This window comes from Mauremys reevesii, linkage group 1 (assembly GCF_016161935.1).
Source record: "Mauremys reevesii isolate NIE-2019 linkage group 1, ASM1616193v1, whole genome shotgun sequence".
Lineage (NCBI taxonomy): Eukaryota > Metazoa > Chordata > Testudines > Geoemydidae > Mauremys > Mauremys reevesii.
The window spans coordinates 250,772,910-250,797,392 of NC_052623.1; the positions used below are offsets into that span (position 1 = coordinate 250,772,910).

General features: G+C 43.2%; 1 protein-coding gene across 10 annotated transcripts in view; it reads right to left on the reverse strand.

Annotated features, from left to right (window-relative positions):
• ERC1 (ELKS/RAB6-interacting/CAST family member 1) overlaps positions 1–24,483 on the reverse strand; it is a 562,177-nt gene that overhangs the window by 105,186 nt on the left and 432,508 nt on the right. Inside the window, exon 17 of one of the 10 annotated variants that reach the window (XM_039546786.1) lies at positions 13,540–13,546. The exons of the other annotated variants lie outside the window; for them this stretch is intronic. Coding sequence (XP_039402720.1) covers positions 13,540–13,546 — 7 coding nt within the window. The remainder of the gene's footprint in view (positions 1–13,539; positions 13,547–24,483) is intronic. 10 annotated transcript variants of the gene reach the window in all.

Genomic DNA, 24,483 nt, shown 5'->3' on the forward strand with positions numbered 1-24,483 from the left:
GTTTTCTCCTTAAGAGAACTGCATTTCAGGATACTGCCAGCTAAGCTCACAGCTGAATTTTTTTTAATGACAGAAGATGTAAGAGATTGAAAGCAGGATAAAAAAAGATGATTTTAAATGTTTACAGGTTCTGGAGTGGTGGGCTCATGTAATTCAATTTTGATTTTACTGAAGTTCAGTGCTTTGTCTATAGGATACATTAGCAAGAGATACAGTTCCAGGAAACCTCGTTCGTTATATTACCTGGTGGCTCTCTGGATAACTAGCAGGGTGATATACCTCTGTTGTCTTGTGCATAAAAGTGTAATCAGAAGAACTCTTGCCCTCTCTCTCCATTATTTATTTTTCTTTTTTGAGGAATGAGTATTATTTAAAGGAATGCCTAGAGAAGGCCTCCATTCCAGTTCCAGAGGAACATGTATTGTGTGTTCCTCCCTATCTGGAACAGCAGAGGGGACATTTGGGGCTATTCCTGGAGGCAAATGTGTCTTCAGTGTGTGAGCCTCTCTTGTGAAAGAGTTGTATGATAAAAGGTGATTCAGTACCATTGCGTTGATCTTGGCTCATCCTGCTAAGAGAGAGTTTGCCTGCACATTTTTCTCCTCTGCCAGGTGTAGAACCACTGGATGCATGTAATGTACGCATCTGCTAGCATTTCATGGCCTCCTTGCACAGAAGAGAAAAGTAAGCTTGGCCTTGTTTTTTCAGATAATACATAATGGTGTTGACTATCATAATGATGGTGGAAAGAGTTGGAATGTCAAAGAAAACTCTCCAAGGATGCAATGTCTGCTGTTCCATGAAGAGTTCCGCCTCTTCAGGGATGATCAAAGTTCTCTGAAGATGTCCATATTTGGTGAGTTGACTAGGCCATCCAATGTTGTAAGAGTCTCATGTGCAGCCATGCATATGGTGTCACATAGGAGGATAATGCGAGGGGTCCCATGTGCCTCAAATAATTTTGTTCTTTGGTAGGGCTGAAACTTCAGTGTCTGACGTACGCTGGTAAACCCTTAAATAAAGTAGAGTTCAGCACTGGATCCATAAAAGTGATTCTCTGATTGGCAAACAGGATAGCTGATAAAGGTTGCAGCGGACACAAAAATTGGGGGAGTGCTAAATAATGAAGAAGATACGTCATTGGTAAAGAACATTCTGGATTGCTTGGTAAGCTGGGTACAAGCAAACAATATATGTTTTAATATGGATAAATATAAATGTATACATCTGGAACAAAGACTGTAAGGCATACTTAGAAGATGGGAGAAACTATCCTGGGAAGCAGTGATTCTGAAAAAGATTTTGGAGTCATGGTGGATAATCAGCTGAAGATGAGTACAGGGTGATGCTGTGGCCAAAAGGGCTAATGTGATCTCTGGATGCATAAACAGGGGAATCTTCAGTAGGAGTAATGAAGTTATTTTATCTCTCTATTTTAGCAATGGTGAGACCACTGCTGGAAAACTGTGTCCAGTTCTGATGTCCACAATTCAAGAAAGATGTTGATAAATTGGAAAGGGTTCAGAGAAGAGTAAAGGATTAGAAAACATGCCTTATAGTGACAGACTCAAGGAGCTCAATCTATTTAGTTTAACAAAGAGAAGATTAATGGATGACTCGATTATAGTCTATAAATACTTACATGGGAAACAAATATTTGATAACAGGCTCTTCAATCCAGCAGAGAAAGGTATAACAAGATCCAATAGCTGGAAGTTGAAGCTAGACAAATTCAGACTGAAGTAAGGCATACATTCTTAACAGTGAGGATAATTAACCATTCCAACAATTTACCAAGGTTCATGGTGGATTCTCCATCATTGGCAATTTTAAAATTAAGATTGAATGTTTCGTCATGTGCAAATTGACTGTTCTATGGTTCACAATGGATGCCTATGAAAAATCAGCAAAATGCTAATCACCAGTTTGCAGTGGCTGGAAGAAAAAACAAAATCAGAAGGGGTTACTCGGTTTAGGAGTAAAACAAACTTTTAAAACTATATAGGGGTGCAGATGAACCCCCCCCACCCCTCCCATGTAGTCCTTCAATCTGAGAGGACAAGCCACCAGCAGGCTTGATCTTATCAGAAGGGATCTCAGCCAACCTGGTTGAAAATGCAGGGCAAAGCTATTTTATAGGAGATAGGGGAATGCTTTGTTAAGGTTGGCTCTAGAAAGTGTGTTTTATATGTAACATTTGTTTCCAAAATTCTTACTTTCTATCACTTGGATCTATGTTCTTTGATAATAAACTTATTCCTGTTTTCACTGCATCTCTCTCTCTAGTTAGCTAGCTAGCTATGTGTTAAGTAAAGTGTTGATCGGATACTGAATCTGACAAGCTGGTGTGTATTATTCCTTTGGGAGTAGCAAACAGAGTTCTGTGACTGTTCAATGGAACAGGGGCTGTGCATTTCAGAGGGACACTTTGAGGACTCAGGTGTTGGAGTGTGTCTATCCCTAACCTATACAGAGATGGTGAGGTCTGTGGAGACCTGGAAGGTAGTGCTTGTATTGCCAGAGGCTGGTGGATTCAGGGAGCTGATCCACAGCAGGCACAGACAAGACTTCCTCATGCTAAGTGCAGAGGGTAGCAAGGTGCCTCACAATACTGGGTACTCCTGGGCAGCATCACAGGAATGAAAACACAACAAAGAGAACTGTGCCATCGAGTATGCCTCCTCCAGGCACTGAATGTGGATGTCTGACTCTAAATAGATAAGTGGACAAGTGGTGCACTCATGTGGCTTGGTTCCCACCATAACTTCAGAACCAAACCAAAACCTTAAGGGACTCCTCAGTCAAAGGGAAAGGGTTTTGTGTGTGTGTGTGTGGTTTTTTTTTAAAAAATCAATTATGTACAATTTTAAGACTAAATCCTACTAACACTCAGAGCTACAAAAAGAGGGCACTAAGTAAAGTTTGCAAAGCAAACTGGACACAGAAGGGTTCCCTAACACTTTCCATAGCAGAGGGAAACGAACAGAGATGGTTGGGCATTGTATAGGTTCTGGCATTGAATGCTGATGTCATTGGGGGGGCTGAGCAGCCACAATGGACATGGCTTTGATAGAGATTCTGTTGAGTGTAAAGGTACCAACAGGCTGTGTGATGAGGCCAGTAATTGTGCATACAAAAAGAGTTAATCTACTTAATCTCTTCAGAGGGGTAGTCTGTATCAGCAAAAACAACGAGGAGTCCTTGTGGCACCTTAAAGACTAACACATTTATTTGGGCAAAAGCTTTCGTGGGCTATAACCCACTTCATCAGATGCATGGAGTGGAAAAAAAAGTAGGCAGGTATGCACTCCATGCATCTGATGAAGTGGGTTATAGCCCACGAAAGCTTATGCCTAAATAAATGTGTTAGTCTCTAAGGTGCCACAAGGACTCCTCGTTGTTTTTACTTACTCTCTGTAGATTTATATAGCCGATGACATGAGAGGCCTTGTGTTAAAAGTTCTCCACAAGAAACCCTGCAGTTTTCTGTCATGGCACATCTAAAGTTACCAATTTTGATGCCATAGTGACAAAGGCTTCTTGTCTATAACTTCATTAATATTTGCCCTGTAAAGGCCCACGTTGACTGAAAATGATTGAAATGTATGTAGAAGTATATTAAAGGCAAGACTTCATGGACTGAGGAACTTAGTCATATACAAAAAAAAATTGCAAATAGCCAATTTGGGCGAAATTTTTTTTTTGTACTTATGGACAAAAATGTGCTAAAAAACTAAGTTCTTGTGCTACTGGAGTGTTTTATGCATCAATATTTTCTACAATCATCAGTTCAACAGGTAATGTGCAATAAATTAACATGTCTATCTTTTGGTAGAAAGTATAGGTCAAGATATTACCCCATGCCCATAATTTGTTTTTCTTGGCAATACTCGCCTTTCACTGTAGGTTGGACTATGTTACCATTTACCCTCCAGAGAAGTGTTTGTACATCAGCCTAACTACATGAAATGATAAATTTAATACATCTGATACATTTTTCGAAGTAAATACCTAAAATATTACTATTTTCCTTGACAACTAGCATATTTTCCTCAGCAGCAGCACTGAAAAAAGTACTACACAAACTTTTTTATTAGAATTCCCTTGTATATTGGCATTTATTTCTCAAATATTTATAAGTGACAGCTTATCTGGATTGGTATGAATTGACTTAATTATTGATATAAATCGAAATGTTACTTTCTTATTCAAGCAGCAAAGAATCCTGTGGCACCTTATAGACTAACAGACATTTTGCAGCATGAGCTTTCGTGGGTGAATACCCATTGCATCCGATGAAGTGGGTATTCACCCACGAAAGCTCATGCTGCAAAATGTCTGTTAGTCTATAAGGTGCCACAGGATTCTTTGCTGCTTTTACAGATCCATACTAACACGGCTACCGCTCTGATACTTATTCAAATCCAGTGTTCACTTTGAATTATGTATATTGCTGTTGGCACTGTAGTGCTTAATTCTCAGAATAAAATACATTTTTATTTCGCAGTCTGAAAATCATGGCATCCTATTAATCAAAGTCACTCTTGTTGGACTTGTCATCATTGTGAGTGACAGGTTCAGCAGCTTTTTTGTCAATGTTCTCGCACTTCTGTCACTTACACAAGTCTGGGTAGGAGAACCCACCAGCAAGATAGGAAAATCTCCCTGTTTGATATTTTACATGCTTGCAGTCACAATACAATGCCTACAAAATATTAATCAATAATGTGGCTTTAATTCCCAACACCAGTCAAGAAATACAAATTGACTAACAGTGTGACTTAAGACTGATGTTAATGCCTGCAACATCTGTAACAGGGCTCCTAATTATCACAGCCTGGTGGTCCCTGGCAGCATGTTTCACATGAAGAAATATACCTGTCACATTCTTTATGATCACATCTTAATTCATCAGCAGCTGTGACTGTCTGTGAACCCTTCTGCACAGCCAGGCAGTGTCACTCCTCTCCACCGGCTATGTGGAGAGTGATGTCCTTGCTTACACCTTACATATCTGCATCCCTCCACATGATGTACAAGAATTTCTGAAGTGCTTCCTTATTGTTGTCATCAGAAAGAAACTTCTTCCACAGACTGGGGGTTTTCTGGTCTTTTCTGTAGCTGTGTCTAGTTTGGGAACCACTAGCTGCTTGGCATGATTGTTCCATATTTTTGATGCTAAGATCAGGATACGGATCTCGGACAAAGTCTAAACAAGTACATTTGTACTTTCTTGCAAGCTTAATCATGTACACTAAAATCGTGTCTGCAAGCTCACCAAATGTTGAAGGAACAACATGTAGTGCTTGTATGACAGCTACTCCATCAAAGATTATTGCACATTCTCTTGAACATGGTCAATAAGGCAGTCTCCAGCTTTGGACTGAAGAAGATTGAGCAGAGCTGATTTGCTATTTTTTGCCAAAGTACTGTCAGCTAGCAAGAGGGTAGGAAACAGCTCCAAAAGAGTAGGACAAGATTTCTGAGAGATCAGTTTTCCTCCTTTGACCTAATACAGTGGCCCACAATGTGCTACCTGGGCCACAGGGCAGTGGCAGCCTGGATCTCGACCCCGGACCTCTGCCACATGGGGTCGGCCGGCTGCCTGCCCTGGACTCCTGCCACATGGCTGCCCTGGAGCTTGCAGGGCCAGCTGGATGCCCGGGACTCCACAGGGCAGCCCCAATCCTGGACCCCCACCGCATGGAGGTGGCTGGCTGCCCACCCTGGAGGTTGCGGGGCCAGCTACCCCAATCCTGGACCCTAGCTGCATGAGGCCAGCCAGTTGCCCCGATCTCGGACCCCGTGCCACGCAGCTGCCCCAGACCCTGGAGCTCACGGGGCCAGGCGGCTGCCCCGGATCCTAGACTCCTGCCACATGGGGCGGGCCAGCAGCTCTGACCCCTCCGTGCTGGGCAGATGGGAACCTGGCAGACCCCGGTACGTGGGCCGGCCTTTAATACAAAGCTGAGCTGGGTGGCAGCTGTGTGCTAATTGGGCCGCACGTGGCCTGCAAGTTCAGAACTGCTGACCTAATACAAGAAACCTTACAAAGTGTTTCTTGTCATTATGAAGAATCAAGTGTTTGCCAGCTACTTTTGCTTTTACTTTATCACTGAATGTTTACAATTTCTGGCTTTTGATGGAAGAAAAAATGTCCTAAGTAGCAGAAAGCAGCCACTGGTTCAGGAAGTCTATCAATCAGTGCAATTTCACCTTTCTCTTGAGCAGTAAACAAGTTGTTTGTTATCTTACTGGCAACAACAACACCTGAACTCAAACATGTTAGTCCATTTTGAGGAGCATTAAAAGGACTGATCAGACATTCAATAGTGCACAGAATGCTCATTATGGCTGACTCATCATTCTGAATTCTTGTGCTATCAAGATTTTTCCGTTTGTGTACTTCTGGAATCATGCCTGGGTAAATCTTGTTATCCACAACTCCTCCTGGTCTACAATGAACCTCTGGTGGATGATAGTGGCACGGAAAACCTTGTAGGCTTTGCCGTACATTTTCTCAGCACAAGGAGGTAACTTTGGATGTGCTGTGACAGAAAACTGCAGGGCTTCTTGCATTGAACTTTTAACACAAGATCTCTCAGATTATTGGCTTTATCAAATTTCATAGAATTGCCCCTCTTGCTGGAATGGAATGACAATAGTAGGCCTCACAATATGACCTACAAGTGGCATCCCAGAGCCTCAAAGAAGAAATACACAGTACAGATGAGGCTTTTTATGCTCACATTTGAGGAAGCTGATTTAGTGGTTAGAGTGACCAAGTACACTGAGATTTATTAAATATTTCTAACCCCCCTACTGGAAGAAAAAGCAAGTAACACATACTGCACGTCAAATAGATTCAACTACCATGTGTCATTAATACACAATATTAGTGGAAAATGCCAGAGTGTAAGATGTGAATGCAATGAGTGTAATGTAGTGAAAACCACAGCTCACCCCTTACTATACTATAACCACCATTCTTGTTCTATTCCTATTCTTCCTCTCTGGTGAACCACAGAATACTGTTGAAAAAGGGAGTATAGGCTTCCACACTATTAAGAAATCCACAGCACTGCATGTCTAACATGCTGTATTCTTGGATAATGAGTTGCTTGCAGCAGAAGTCCAGTGAGAAGTCATAAAAATCATCCATTCACTGCACCACTGATGCTTTAACTACCAGACCAGCCAAGTTCGTCCTCTGACCTTTACATTACACCCTAATAGAATCAAGATGTCTTTAAAATTGCCCACTGCAGCACTTTGGTTTCAGGAAACTATAAAGATTCCTCCCCCAGTTCCCATCCTGGCAAATCTCAAAAAGATGACGACTTTTGGTAAATATTAATGGAAAGAGGATTTCTAAAAGAGGTTTTCTACTCTACAACACACTGCTTGTGACTGTGATGCTGGGGCACTTCATAAATATTAAAATTAGGATGACAGGCTTTAATCAGTGCTGGACTGATGGTGTTTCAAAGAGTAAGCGCTGTGCATGTTCATACATACAGTGTATGTGTGTGTGAGAGAGATAGAGAACACGAATGCCATACAGGAATATTAGCAGCCCATCCCTTGAGTATTGTTTTACTTTGAATGATCTTTGACTTTACTCATGTGCAGAGTAACTCTGATAGCATGGATGGTACTATATGAAAGCTACACTAATATCAGCAGTTTGGGGAGCTTTTAATGTCACTGTGAAACTGGGATAATCACATGTGTTCTAATCTCATCATAGGAATCAAATCTGGTTTCTTTCCTGGTAGAGGCATAGTATTAAACTGCAGTGTTAGAGAATCTGTTACTTGAATCCTTCTTTTAGGTGTTATTTTTAACTGATTTGTTGATGTAAGCAAGAGCGTTGTGCTACTTTTGGTTACCTCTGCAAGCCTTCCAGTCACTTACTGAATGACTTTGCTGTCTCCTCACCCCAGATACAACTCACTTATTACAGCGGCATCTCAATATAGTTTGTTACACTTTCCTCTCACTTCCTGTGGAGGTGGTGCTCTCCGAGCAGGAGTGCTGTGCACGGATACTTTTCACAGCCTTTACCCTAGTGACAGCAATATAACGAACTGCGAGGCAAAGAGTCTCTTTTAAAATTATCAGTACGGTGATGCTTGGAGAGAAATACAGGTGAGAGCTGAGAACACAAAATTGATAGACCTCATGTGAATTATCTATTTAATGAAATTTGAACCAACTGTACAAGACAGCACCAATCCCAGGCTCTCTGTCCGCTTGATAAATTCTTAAAAATACAATTCATACATAACACACAACAACTGACCCATAGGGATCACTATCCTGGCAGAAACATAATCTAAAATTAATAATAAACCCCACCAACAAAAACTACCACTGGAATTCCATGCTCATCCGTCTCTCATTTCTCTGTGGGCCAGGAAGTAAATGCAGGTCTTACAGTATGCCTTGAAGGTTAACAAACTCAGGCAGTTACCCACCAAGGGGTGAAAGGGATTCCAAAGGTGTTGGGCCCTAACAGTAAATACTTTACCAGCAGCATCTTCTCTTTTATACCAGTGGAACTTTAGCTCAAGTGACAATAACTATAACAGTGTCTCATGAGAAGCAAGGCAGTCTCTTAAACAGGTGGGTGCCAGGCCATTTAGGGCTTCAGAGATCAAAACTAACATTTTAAAAGCAAGCTGGTAACCAACAGGGAACCACTGCAGGCCAGAGCACTGGTTTAATATGCTCAGGAAACGACACCCCACTTGAGAAGTGAGTTGCCAAATTTTGCACCAGCTACAATTTCTGCATGGATTTAAGATGCAGCCCAATATAAAGCACATGGCGACCATTTAACACCAAGATGACAAAGGCATGCACGATAGTTTCAATGATCACATCTGAAATAAACAGGAGCAAACAGTGGGCATATACCTTCACTCAAAAGGGCCAACGTTATTCCTGCCATTCCCTCTGTTTGCTTCCCCCAACTAACCAATACCACCTTCCGTTTGTCTGGATTGTGTTTCAGCCATTGTGTTTCATACCCTAATCTCCCTCAGACACTAGGTAATGCAAATGACTGCTTCAGCGAGATAAACTGAGATGGAACTAAGAAGTTGTGTACTATACGCACACTAAAGGTGCCTCAACCCATACTTCTGCACTATCCATCCCAATGGCCTTCCATACAAAAGTAATGACAGTTGAAAGGCAACAAAGGATCACCAGGTAAAATGAGGGTTACTTACTTGTAACCAGAGTTCTTTGAGATGGCTCTGCATATTCACATGTATGGGTATTGTGTTGCCTCATGGTGCCTAACAGTAGAACCTTCTTCTAGCAGTGTCTGTTAGAGCACTCACACACCCCTTCCAATCCGTCCCCTCAGTATCTTCAAAAGTTCTGAGGGCAAGGTTATATAAGGGGGAGCAGCACCCTCTATCATCTCAGTTCCTTCCATCAGCAACACAGACACACAGAACAAAAAGGACTTTGAGAAAGCGGGAAAGGCAGGTGGGAAGTATGAATATGCAAAGCCATCTCGAAGAATTTCAGTTACAAGTAAGTAACCTTCATTTCTTCTTTGAGTGGCTCTGCATATTTCCACTCATGGGTAGTTTGATAAGCCGTGCTGAAAATAACCTGGAGGAGTGAACAGAGTCCTAGTTGAATGGAGACTGAAGCACCACTCTACCAAATCTAACATCAGCCTTTGAGGCCAAACCAAGAGCATAATGTTTACTAAGGGCGGTCTACACTAGGGGCTAGTTTACACTAGCAACACTAAAGCACTGCTGCGACAGTGCTTTAACGTGCCTTGTGTGGTTGCGGTGCACAAACAATGACAATTTTCCCCACAAGATGAACTGATACCAGGCAATAACTGCTTGACAATTTGCCACCTTAATACCAAGAGAGGAAGAATACAACACCTTTTTACTTAGAGACTCAATCTTCCCTTCTCTATCAGCAGCAGTGGAATGTACTTGTCTAGACTTCAACTTGCTACTGGCAGTAGCCACAACCAGTGAATTAGGAACAATGTATATGTGAAAATATAAAAACTCCTCTAAGGATATTTGATCTAAGTTGTCTGCTTTCTTTGAAATAGGCTGGCAACAGCGGACCAAACAGACTTAGCAGCCTGCAGCACACTATCGAGAATTGGTAACAACTTCCTGCTCTCAGAGGTTGCCCCAAGAATACCAAACACCAGATTGGAGGTTTCCTCCACAGCTACTGAAGGCAAATTCAATGTGGACAACATGAAATCCACTAAGTCAAGAAACTGCAGAGCATCCTCAGAAGGGGAAGAGGCAGAAGCCACTCCAACATGTGCATCCAGTGACAAACCAGGATCATGGTCTGTGTCAGCATGCTCTTGTACAAAAAGAGGCGCTATCTCCTCATCATGTTCTTCACACAGAATATCAGGCACCACTTGTTGAGATGCAGATGGATCCAGGGGAACTGGATCCGAGGATTCCTCCAGCACCAGACCCTTTACAAATAAAATATCACCTCTCCATCCATAAGGAGATTGACTGAAATAATCCTATGGCAGCTACCAATAAGGCCATGGAGCCCAGGACTGCCAGCCTCCCTAGCAACTGGGATTCAGGAGGAGGAAAAGATGGCATAAACTGGGAAGAAACAGGTCTCTTTATTCTTACTTGGAGTCCGGTGGCACCTTAAAGACGAACAGATTTATTTGGGCATAAGCTTTCGTGGGTAAAAAACCCACTTCTTCAGATGCATGGAGAAATGAAGAAGTGAGGTTTTTTACCCACGAAAGCTTATGCCCAAATAAATCTGTTAGTCTTTAAGGTGCCATCGGACTCCTTGTTGTTTTTGTGGATACAGACTAACACAGCTCCCCCTGATACTTTATTCTTACTGTATCCTCCTCTAGATATGGATTCACGACAGAATGCACCAAAGACAGCAACAAACCTGGAGGATGGACAGAAAAAAAGAGAGAGAAAACTCTTTGTGGAGACCATAAGGAGTCTTAGGAGAAGGAAGTATAGACAGATGAGCAGAAAGACTAAATCTTCTCTGCTCTCTTTTTTTCAGATGAAGATGACACAAACCTTGGAACTGGTGAAAGTTATCTCTTCCTTGAGACTCTCTGTTTCTCACTTGGATTCAGGGAATGCATGGAAGCCAAACGGTGTACATCAGCTGCCAAAGTAAAAGTCCTCATCGGATCTGAAGATGAACCTGGAACCAGATCAGGAGTTGAAGCCAGAGCTGAAGACTTGGATGGCATAAGATCTGACGAAATACTAAAATCCACCTCTTTGATTCTCAAAGGTGAAACCAGAACCAGCACTGGAGTCATTGAGGCCCTGCTAGAATTAGATGGATGTGACAAATCTGATGTGTGGTATCTGGCACTGCTAGCAGTGGCTTTCTTTTCCCTTGCCTTTCTCTTCAGAATTGACACGGCTGGAGCTGACAAAATGGCGCTCAGTTCCATAATGGGTGGTCTACCCTTCTCCATCAATGGTACCTTCAAAGACCTCACTGCTTGAGCAGCAAGATCTGGAGACAGATCTGATGAGAGTTTTGATTTGCTGCAACCTTTAAGCTGCTGCAGTTTTCTGGAGGAAGTCACAGGAGCCAAAACTGGTCTCTTAGATCCTGGAGCCGACAAGTGTATGCACCTAGAGGGTTTAGCTTCAAGGGCCTCCTTAAGGAAAAGCACCTGCAACCTGTTCTGCCTCTCCTTGCGCATTCTGGTTGTGAAAGTCCAGCAGATGGAACATTCAGGAGAGTAGCCCTCTCCCAAGTACTTAGGCACCTAGCATGGTTGTTCAATGCCAGGAAGCCAGCTGGGCGCAAAGCATATCTCTTGAATCCCGACTTCTCCTACCTCTTTAATGATGCCATAAACTAGTAGCTCAGCTCCAGGTTAACTATCTCCACTTAACACTAAACTAAAACTATACTAAACAATTAGCAAGACAGTAAGAATGGAGAAAAACCTTGGATCCAAACCGACTGGATAGGTTCACTTCCATCTGGCACAGTGATTGGAAGGAACGGAGGTAGGTAGACGGCACTGCGCTCTCTTATGCAGATTCAACCTCAGAACATTTGGAGACACTGAGGGGAAGGATATGACAGATGTGTGCGAGTGCTTTCATAGACACTATTAGAAGGTTCTACTTCTGGGCACCACTAGGCGCTCCAATACCTGTAAGTGGGAATACGGAGAGTCACTGAAAGGAAGAAATACAAGTTTTCTCCACTCAAAAAGAGAAGCTATGGTCACATATTGGCACTCCCTTCACTCTTAGTACACAGAAGCTGTGTAACTGATGAATGTTAAATTTAGGAGGAGGAAAGAGAGCTACTTGGGCTGTCCTTGCTCTAAAGGAGATACTAATATGTTTGGACTTTCCCCCATATACTATTTCCAACTCTCTAAATGGATACACAGCTGGTAGAGCCATCTGTCACTACTAAGATTAATAGGCAATGAATGTTTTTCAATGTTTTTGCGTTCAACGTATTCAGAATATTCATTATAGCTCTATAAACTTTATATACTATACTTTTCAGTATTTCAAACCTGGCTTTCCTTAAGGCTTTCCATTTTGGTTTTAGAGCTGGATTCTGATTCTGTTCATATTCCTCAATACTGAGCATACTTCTTGCCAGCCGTTCTGCATAGCTCTAGGCTCCTTCCTAGCACAGTTCAGAAGCACAGTTGCTAAAATCCTTTCTAGGACACAATCAGATTGCCATATATTCTTTTGCTGTAGATGGTAGTTCAACAGGACACAGAAGTCTAGGAACTGTTTCTGTAATGCATTAAAAGCATGCCCATTTCAATACGAAGAAAAGCTCAGTTCTCCCAGGTTTCGCCAAAGTCATTGACAAAAATGATCTAAAACTAGAAATGAAGGACCGTCCTTCCCAATCCAGTGCTAACCTGCCAATTTTCAGCTCCACATTGGCTTCCTGCCTGCCTCAAAGGAAAGCCTATTTAAATTAAATGAATAGTAGGCAATCAAGTTAGTAAGAATAAGCCTGTTAATACAGTCCATTTTGTAAACAGATCAGACCCTCAGTTAATCAGGAGAACCGTAGTAAATGAATAGCTCAATTCATTTATGAGGAACTGGAAAAGGAACAACTCCCTTCCCAGTAAAAGTACTTTCAATGGAGTAACAATAATTGGGCTCGTTAGGTAGAGGAAATCATGCAGATAATACTGCTGGTGATATTTTAGAGGAAAATATTACCTTACATAGACTGTATCTAAACAGTTAAGGAATTTCCACAATTTTAATGGTTTAGGATTAAAGTGCGAACTCCACCCTAACCAGAAACAGCTCACATGTGGGCACCTGGTGGTGAGGGGAGGAACAAAACAGAGAAAAAACTTCCCATAATGCCCGATAAAGCAGAAACACCCTCACATACAGGAAAGACAATCTTGTACTGGAGGCTCTGGCAAAAGCATATCAAGATCTCTGAATGAAGATAGGCTGTTCAGGTATAAGGCTCTCCTTTCTCTGCTGCTGTGTGGCTTACCTATAATCTTTTAAGACAAAAGCAAAACACTTGTCACTTCATGACTTCTCAGGCTTAGTAATAATACCAGCTAGTCCTTAATACCACTTTTCATCAGTAGATCTCAAAGTGCTTTACAAAGGAAGTAAATAGCATTATTCCCATTTTACAGATGGGGAGTACATTAGAACAGTGGTTCTCAACCATGGGTATGTGTACCCCTGGGATATTCAGATATTTTCCAGGGAATACATCAACTCATCTAGATATTTGCCTAGTTTTACAACAGGCTACATAAAAATCACCAGTGAACTCAGTACAAACTAAAATTTCATATAGACAATGATGTGTTTATGCTGCTCTATATATTGTACACTGAAATGTAAGTACAATATTTATATTCCAATTGATTTATTTTATAATTATATAATAAAAATGAGAATGCAATTTTTCAGTAATAGTGTGCTCTGACACTTCTTTATTTTTATGTCTGATTTTGTAAACAAGTAGTTTTTAAATTAGGTGAAATTTGGCGGTACGCAAGACAAATCAGAGTCTTGAAAGGGGTACAGTAGTCTGGAAAGGTTGAGAACCACTGCATTAGAATTTCTATGCACATAAATTACAAAAATAAAAAGTTTACAATAGAAACCTCCTTTGGGAGGTAGGGCCTAGCTAATCAGGAGTCAATCATAGCTCCCATGAACTCTATTGTCTGTGATGGAGTAATTTGTATGCAAGTCCTAGGTAAGAGAACATGGAATGACATAGGCTAAGGCTACTTCAGTCTTGGACCTGCCTCTGATGAGCCAGCTAGGTATGGGAATATGTGGATTCCCTGCCTCTTTAATGTGCTGCCAGCGCTGCCAGGCATTTGGTGAATACTCTTGATACAGTGGAAAGTCCGAAGGGCAGAACCCTATATTGGTAACAGTTTAGCCCCATCTGAATTGGAGGTACTTCTTGTGGTCTAGATGGGTGGCTACATGGAAGTACACATCCTGCAAGTCAAGAGCCATGAACCAGCCTTGAGCGTGCAGAGATGGAATTATGCAAAAAAGCGTTACCATCCTGAACATGAGATAGCAAGTGTATTTGTCTAGTCTTCTCAGATCTAGGATAGGACGAAGATGCCCTTTCTTCTTTAGAATGAGGAAATACTGGGAGTAGAAGCCTCTAAACTGAATTCTGGAGGAACCTCCTCTACGACTCTCATGAGAAGGGCGGGGAATAAAAAGTGGAACTGGATGGGGTAGCTATGGTGAGGATCTCTAACACTCATCTGTCCAATGTAAAGGAAGATTATGCTTGGTGGAATGGGATGAAATGGCTTCTGAAGGTCACGCTTTCTAGATTGTTAGGAGCCACTTCAGAGCAGTCTTGTCAAATTTGCTGATGTGTCATAGGAGTGGGGTGCATTGTTGAGGAGAAAGAGGGCTATTGCCCTCTGAGGTATCTTGGTTGCTTTTTGGCATGATATTTGGTAAGATGGCATCTGATGTCTCAGATGGGCTGAAGACAGAATGACTTATGATATGGAGATGGGGTGTAAATTCCTGGAGAGCAAAAATAGTGGCCTTTGAATTTTTCAGCAAGTGCAGAGCAAGTGTCTGTCCTCTTGCTGAACAGCTCCGATCCCTCAAAGGGCAAGTCCTTGATCATGGTTTGCATTTCTTGTGTGATGCCCAAAGGTTGGATCCAAATTGGCCAGCACATGGGCATGACAGTAGCCATAGGCCTGGCCTTGGTGTTGGGGGCATCCAGGGCTGCCTCCCGGGCAGCGTTGCTCACCAGTTGATCATCCTTAATTTTGTTAAGCTCCTCTATGTTTTCATGCAGGAGTTTTGTGAAGAAGGGCGTCATTCTGTTCCATGATAGGAAATCATATTTGGGCAGTAAGGCCTGGCTATTAGCCATACACAACTGTAAGAAAACCAAGGAGGAAGACTTTCTCCCAGAAAGGTCAAGGTGCCCATTAGGGTCTTTGTCCTTGGGAATACTTTTGCTTAACTTCCACTTTTCTTGTACTGCCAACAAGACTAATGCACTTGGGTTGGGGTAGATGTACTCAAACCCTTTGGTACCTAGTCATCCTGGTGACAATTCAGAAAGCACTGGAGGTACTTTTTGAGAATCTGGTTCCCCAACTCTGTCTGCCTCTTGGTGTGTGGATGATATGTGGAGGAAAAGAAGAGTTCTACTCCCAGAAGTTTGAAGAGCTCTCGCCACAAATGGGAGACAAAGTGTGGACCTTCATCTGACACAATGATGTTCAGTAACACATGGAGCAGGAAGATGTCTTCAAGAAAGAGGCAGGCATTTTCTGGGGCAGGAAGACCCATGTGAGAGGGGATAAATTGTACCATCTTGGTCAGGAGATTGACAGAGACCAACGCAACTGTATATCTATAGGAACAGGGAGGGAACCAGGGACACTACCAGTGCTGAGATGGGGTGGGTAGAGGCTGAAGGAGACTGAACACCCTTCCACTAGAGTTCTTGGTCCAGGAACACAGGTTACAGGAGTCAGTGTATTTCCTGACATATGAATGTTTACTTAGCCACCAGAAATTCTGTAAAACAAAGTCCCTGGTTTTCATTCAGCCAAAATGGTCAGTGAGCCATGAATCATGACATAATTCAAGAACCTTGAGTCTAGGCTGGCTATCTGGAAAAAAATGCAGTCGCCAAGGTAGAGAATTCCATCCTGTAAGAAACTCTGAACCAGACTTGGTGTCTGCATCACCCAAGGTCTGGCAGGTCTGGGTTGTGAAGGGGTCATGAGGCAGCAGAGATTGAGTGAGTGACATTAGGTCCCTGTGCACTGTTTCAAAGGTGAAATTGGATGGCTTAAGGATGGTGGAACATGGTGTCATGCATGACTTGTCAAGTTCATCTTTGTGGGAAAGGGCATCTGCCTTCCTGTTTCTCATGGTATTTCAAAACAAAATCAAATCAGGCAAAGAAAGTGGGCCAATAGATCTGGCGCTGGTCTACATTTCTGGCTGTAAGAAGGTGATCCAGGTTTCTCTGGTCAATAAGGACCTGAACTGGAAATTGGGCTCCTTCAAGGAATGATGCCATTCCTCAAAACCTTCCTTAATTGCAAGCAACTCCTTGTCTTAGCTTGGTTGGGGTTAGTTTTCTCAAGTAGAAAGAACAAATATGGAGTTGGTTTTGGGGTCCTGCTTGTTGGGCCAACACAGCTCCTATAGTGAAGTTCAATGCATCAACCTACACAATGAAAAGTTTGGTATGGTCAGGATGGACAAGGATGGGAGCAGTGGTAAAAGGCTTCTTCAGCTGTTCAAAGGCAGACTGGGCCTCAAGGGACCAAAAGAATCGGCTCCCCTCCTGAAACACTGTCGTAATGCGAGCTACCAGGTGGGAAAAAACCCTTGATAAAATGACAATAGAAGTTGGGAAAGCCAAGGAACCACTGTACCCCAGGAACATCACTTGGAGTGGACCACTTAGAGATGACACACTTTGAGTGGATACATAGTTAACCTGTCAAAGGATACTATGTACCCAAGAAACTTAATTGTACTATGATCAAATTCACTTTTCTCTCATTTATAATAGAGATGGTTTTGGTAGAACCTCTCCAGAATGCAGCGTACATATTGGTCATGAAGGACCTGGTTCTCAGAAAAGATAAGGATGTCATCTAGATAGATCACTACAAACTGGTCCATCCTGTCCATAAACGTATCATTGATAAAGTGCTGAAAGATTCTGCAAGTACTGTGTAGCCTCAGGAGCATCACTAGGTACTCGAAGGGCCCACAGTGGGTGCAGAAAGCCATCTTCCATTCATCGCTTCCCCAAATACAGACCAGGTTGTAGGCCCTGCAGAAAATCCTTGTGGACATGCAGCCAATGAAGTGGGTATTCACCCACGAAAGCTCATACTCCAATACGCCTGTTAGTCTATTAGGTGCCACAGGACTCTTTGCTGCTTTTGTGGAATGAAGTCTCTTGAGATGTTCATTAATGAGTGGCAAAGGGTATCTGTTCTGAGTAGTATCATTGTTCAGAGGTCGATAGTCCACGCAAAGGTCAAAGGGAGCCATCCTTCTTAGTGATCAAGAAAATTGGGGGGCCTGCTGTGGACGTAGAGTGGAAGATGAATCTCTTTTTCAGGTTCTCTCTAATGTATTCTTTGAGTACCTCCTATTTGGGCTTTGAGATAGAGTAAATATGACCAAATGGAATCTTGACCCTTGGCTGGAGGTCTATTGGGCAGTTATAGCAAAAGGTGGGGTAGGAGTATGTCCACCCTTCCATTGTCAAAAATGTCTGCGAGTTCCTGGTATTTTGCCGGAATTGTTTGGGTAGCCGATGTCTGGGTTTCAGAGTCCATCCCCACTGTTCCAGGGTCCCCAGAGGGATTGTGCATCCTTAGGGTCAAGCTGCAAATAGCTTCCGATTTGAACCTGGGTTCAGGGAGGCAGGACTGTATGCAGAATGTTGACCAGAATCAAACCTCACCAGCCTTCCAGAGGATATATGGCTCATGAGTGGTAAGCCAGGTGATCTCGAGGATGACCAAAGAATGTTGGGAACACACCAGACCAAACTGCAGGGTATCATGGCATCCCTGAAGGGTTGTGACATGTCTCATGCAAGACAGAATCTGAGGAAAGGATGAACTGTCAATGGCTTCGACCAGGTCATGGATGGCCTTGCGCTGTCAGAATTCTATGTGTCCATATGAGTCCATAAAACAACTGGAAGTACTGGAGTCTACTAGTGACCTTCGACATGGCAGAATGTCGCAGACAAAGCCGAAGTAGAAAGTGTATTGGATGTTGATAGACTACTTTCAAGGTACTGATGGACAGGCATGGAGGCCATATTCGGTCTTGAGAGGAAGACAGCCAGCCCAGCCTGGACCCCCTCTGCTGGGGCTAGGATCTGGTGTTTCCCAACCAAGATGCAGACCCGGCCCTTGCCAGGCAGGAGGAGGAGAAGTGCCCCGACTCCCTCACAGTAAAGACAGAAGCCTGATGGTCAGCACTGGGCTGTTTCAGGGTCAGAGAGTCAAAGCTGGGCCATGTCAACCTTCATGGATTCAGACTGGGCATACGTGGAGGGGCAATGAAGATTGGCTAACCAGGGTCATAGGGAGAGGCATGGATTGAGTGGTTCTCTTTCTTTCCCAGCAGCATCCTGATAACCGGTCATTGATCTTAATACATACGTCGATAAATGCATCCAGGCAGATTGTGGGGTGGGGGGAAGAGGTCTACCCACGCCAGCTCATTCATGACATAATCACTCAGGCCAAGGCAGAAGTGGTAGCACTGAGTGGCTTTCTTCAATTTGTTGTCTACCACAAATCATTCAAAGTCGGCAGCATAGCTGCTACCAGCAGGACTCCCTGCTGCAAGGCCTGGAGAGTGGCCTCAGCTGTGTGCACAGAGTTCGGGTCATCAAAGATCACCGACAGTGTGGACAAACTCCTCAAACTGACCCTGGAGATGACTAGACTTCTCAAGCAAAGGGGATGCCCAGGCCAACACTTCCTCAAAGATCAGACTAAGGATGAGTCCCACCCTAGCACAGTCAGTGGGGAATGTCTGAGGATGCAGCAGGAACAGGAGCTGACACTGGTTCAAAAACCCGTGGAACTTTCTGCAGTTACCATCAAACTTGTCAGGCAGCAGGATCTTTGGTTCACAGGGGGCATGAAGCACGGGGGTATGGTATTCACCTGCAAAACTGCAGTCTAGGTCTGCAGGGCTGTAACCCAAGCCTGTAGACTCTGCAGCATCTCCACTAGTTCAATCATGGAGATGTTGGCTTTCATGAGATCCATTGTGGCAGCATAGCCTGGTTCTGTCTTTTTTGGCTGCTCAAACAGTCACGAACCATGACATGGGTAGTCAGGCCTAATGGTTGGAGCAGAAGCCATGCCCCATGGTTGCCGCAGGAGTCGGAAGTCAGGAGCAAGAACCAGGGGTCAGAACCAGAGCCAGAAACTGAAGCCAGGGATCAGAGCTGGAGTCAGGAAGCCAGTAGGAAGCAGGTCTGAAGAGGACGGGGCAGGGCTGGAAGAAGGCTGGGAACAAGACAGGCACAGGAGCAATCACAACTGCAAGCATTAGTGTTGAGCTGCCAGAGATCAGGTGTTGCTGTTGTGCTTAAGAGAAGGATTGCTGGCTTTCTTGACCAATCAGCAGATTGGTCAACCAGGCGGCACTGCTGTGATCGTATGCAGCCTGGAGACAGGACAGAGCAGCTGCAAGTCCTTGTTCCTGAAAGCCGTATTTGAACTGAAGTCACCACTTTATCAGGTGATGAAGACAAAAGATCCTTTGGTCGTGACTCAGGGCTCTGGTGCTTCTCTGTCCCTGTATCTGGTACTCTCTGTCATGGCTGCAAAGTAAACTACTCTTCAGATCTCTTTAGCCCTTCGGTGATGAGCCTGGCTCCCTGAACCTCACTCTGGGCAGACCCATGTAGTCCAACCACTCTTAGTTTGGATCTCTGAGCTGCAGCCTCTGTGGTTACCACCCTGTGTTATTGACATAGGCTCAACTTGGTTTTGGCACCTGTAATAGTTTCCCTTTGGGATCCTGTGACAGTATACTCTAAAAGCAATACAGAAACACCATCTTCAAAACACAATATTATTCATTCATTCCTCAAAGTTACAAAGCCTGTATAGCAAAGGGTAAAAATAAGAAAATGCCTACATGTATAGGGTCCTATTTACACCCTTGACCTTCCTTGCTAGCTACTATAAGCTCCCCTCAGCCTAGCTATCTCCAGCTCTGGCAGGGAGAAGCAGCTTGTCCTGCTGTAGGAGACTCTCTGTCTCTCAGTCAGTCTATCACCTTTCACAGACCATAGGTAGCCTCTGGCCACTCACACTAGCCCACTTTTTTTTTTTTTAAATAAAAGATCTTTGTGGTTTAGGATCCTCCCTGATCCTAGTCTCAGGCTTGGGAACAGTACACCAGTACACCCAGATGGAGCCACCAGTACACCAAGATGGAGCCAGTTGGGGGCATTCCCTAATTTATATTTGGGGATAATTCCCCAATTGATGGTTCCACTCTGTTTCCTCAAGGAGTCTTATCTTTGCCATTGTTTCATTTCTTGTGGGTGTCCCCCATTTACAGGCTCCTTTGATTTAACTCCTGGCATTTGGGTAGGTTAATATCAAAACAGATTATCTGAAGGGCATATGATATTTATAAATGATATTTCACACAGCTCCCTCATTCTCTGTGCTGGCGTAGGTGGTCTAGCCAGGGATGCTAATTGGCAGACTGACCTTTTCCTTGAGTGCAGTGGAGACTGGCTTTTGGATGCCTGAGATTGTGGTCTGCAAGAATGTGGCTGGTTTGTTGGGTATTGGCCAGTCCAGTGCCATTCCTGATGGGCCAGTGGTGCCTGAGCCCTGTAGAGTAAGATGGTAGTCTCTCCTTAGCGTCAATCACTAAACTCAGAGAAGGCGGCTTTCTACTGGAAGACAAGCAGAATTTGTATTGGTGATGGTGAGGAGGAGCAGACTTTGTCCAAGGGTTGTACCAAAGTACATGGAGCTCTTAATACCAGTGCCAGTAGGTGTTTTGGCTCCAATGTCTGTCTAGGTTCTCTTCTGGGCTCATCGTCTACAGTTTCATTGATACCAATGGATGTGTTTCAAGATCTGTGCAATAGAAGTTTGCTATGTTGTAGGCTGTTCCTTCTCCTCAACCCTTGATGCCATGTGGGGCATGGTGCATTTTTTTTCTGGAGGCTTCATGTTATTGGTCATTATGGGGGAACACCAAGCACTGTCTGGAGTCTCTATCTCTGTGTTCAGACTTCACCAGACTTCAGTGCCTAAGATGTTGGCACCGGCTTTGGTGATAATGATGTTTAGGATGGCTTTGTTGCTGGTGATATTGGTACTGGTGTCAGTGCAGGATCATTTCTCAATGCCGCCTTATCTGTTCAGTCTTTGGTGTCACTTGTCTGCTGAGTGGGGTTCTGGATGAAGCTGGCTCGTCTGCCAACAGAACTCTTGAGCTTGTCTACTCATGGACCGTTCCAAAAGATGGAGCGTTAGCCTTATGTCTTGTGACTTTTTAGTTCTTGTGGATAATGACAAGTAAAATAAGCATCTTCTCAGTATAGGAGATTTCCCCAAACAGAAATGACACCTGCTGTATCCATCTTTCAGAGAAATTAGCCTACCAAGCGAAGGACAGGGCTTAAAGCCCACGTTTTGAGTTTCCATGTTAAGGGGCCCAGCATGATCATGGTCGGGGGTGTCTGACAGGTACAGTTCCATTCAGGTAGATGTAAACAGTTCACAGCAGTGAGTAGAGAAGTACTTCTGAAGATTTCCTTTAAGATTTGTAGACCTTGAGTTGGAGTTAAGAATTAGCAGGTCAGACACTAGCCAGGTTCTGTCTTCCTGCTATAGGTGGTAAGAGGGAACTGAGGGATGGTCACATCCGTCCTGCCTTTTATGCCCTTGTATGGAAGCATGAGGCACATGAGTGGTCCCAATGGACACTGCTATTAAAAAAACCCAACACCTCCTGGTTTAATGTGCATGAGGTGCATGTGCACCTTCAGTAGGATCCACACAGACACATACTTGAGGGACTATTATTTGTCATTTAGTAACTTTCTTGAGAGGAAAGCTGGGTGTTAGTGTGCTCTTAAAGAGGCTGTCTTTGAGAATGACTAGCTCCATCATGTATCCCTGGCAAATTAGTTCTAAGAAACACTGACCTCTGGAACAGACCAAGAGAGAATAAGATGAGTCCAACCCTACTGACAAAAGGCTAAGGGGTGGACAGATGATCAATCTTATATACAGAAAACAGATATGAGCACTTTATACTAATTGCTCCAGAAAGACTAAGAACTGGATGGGACACAGACAGGAAGAATTTACCTCCTTGCTGGAATAAAAAGGTAACAAAAATGACTCATTTGAGGTTGATGTAATATTCAAGGTACACCAAGAGAATATTTAGCCTAACAAATTTTGTAGTACCTGTTACTTCAATCTTATGCACCCATGTAGCCTAATAATGGACACCTCTCTCCAGGATTTAAAGTCTTTTCCCAACCTGTCATCCTCTGTCTCTGCCCATAGCTCTGACTCCTGAAATCCTTCATTTATCTAGCTGCCCATTTAAAGTATTATTGACTATTTAAGCACCTAATCCCTGCACTTTGTCACTGTTCTGGTATTTACTTAACCTTTCCTAGTCTGAAATGGATAATTCATGTTGTCCACACCACACTTCTGAGGGCTTACTGCTTTTTTCCTTCCATTTTCAATGCCTTCCAGGTCTATTTGCTGTGACACTAAATAGAACAACTACAAGGCTATATATTCATAGATTTTACAACCAAAAGAAACCATTATGATCATCTTAGTCTGATCTTCAACATAACACAGACCATGGAACTCAACAATGTAATTATTGCCTCATGCACATAACTTCTGTTTGAGCTATATTCTATATTCCAGAAAGTTATCCAATACTGTGACTTGATTTAACTACTTCAAGTGTCCTATCTCCCTAGATAGGTTGTACCAATGGATAATTATCGTCACAGTTAAAATTTTGTATCTTACTTCTAGTCTCACGGTTTTTGGAATTTATTTCTAGTTTCTATAGTCTCTCACTTCTCCCTGAGCTTCTCCCCATAGAAAAAGCAAAACAGTTAAGAGCTAACAATGCCTTTATTTAAGGGCCCTTGATTTCAAGTTCTTTATTTAAGTGTCCACATTAAAAAAAAATCTAGACTGCCGATTTTAACTGGAACTGCAGATTCCTATACATCACAATTATACACAACTACCATGATGTTGATTAAGGATCAGCTGGATGCTGATATATAGATTGGGTACTCCCAAACAGAAAGATGCCTCTGTGCTGCTGGGATCCTCATGGGCTACTGATTTGTCCACATAAAGCACTTGAGTAGTCTCCCCCTCCAGGACTTTGACCAACCACTGCTTTGTAACACTACTGCTCCATAAGATTCTCATCTGTCTGAAACACATCCATCACACACACTATATGTTCAAAAATAAAAAATCTACAACAAAATGCCATGTTCTACCACAAGAACAGTTTGCTGGTCACTCATGGTTATCAAGTTACTGCCTCCACAGTTAAAAGTTGAAAGACTGTTTCCAGTTCCAAGTTCTTACTCTTTTTCCAGCTTCTGCTGGGTTGAAGGGGGCTCATGTGTGGTCTCTGTCCAAATGAAATTTCAGTGTGCTGGAAAGTTTCAGGTTAATCTGACAGCCACTTATGAAGCTTTATTAAAGGATATGAGTCAACCATATCACAAAATATGAGTGTCAAGTAATCTCCAACCTTTGCATTTAACTGGTGGATAAAGCTGTGCGATATACAACCAATTTGTTTGTTTTATAACAAGATACACATTGTGAAAGGTTTACTTAAATATCTAGGGCTGTATCTATACTAATACTTTGCAGGAAATCTCCCACCAACACAATATCACTGGTGACAGTAATATGGGAAGCACTGAAATAGGCAGGTCACAGACATTTTTACCAGTATTTAACCCTACATGCCCAGAGGACACATTAGTAAAAATGCCTGTGCTCTATTAACACTAGCACTTCCACCAGTGTCACCTCCCAAAGTGATGCACTGGTGGGGGAGACCTCAAAAATACTAGAGAACACAAGGTTTAGCAATGCAGTTCAAAGAGTTGCTTGCTAGAGCTTTCCTGAGATGAAAGCTGCTCTTGCACACCTCATGATTACTGGATACTTAGATAGCAGATAATTGGTATATACACCTCTACCCCGATATAACGTGACCTGATATAACACGAATTTGGATATAACGTGGTAAAGCAGTGCTCGGGGGGGCGGGGCGGGGGCGGACTGCATGCTCCAGCGGATCAAAGCAAGTTCGATATGACGCGGTAAGATTTTTTTGGCTCCCGAGGACAGCG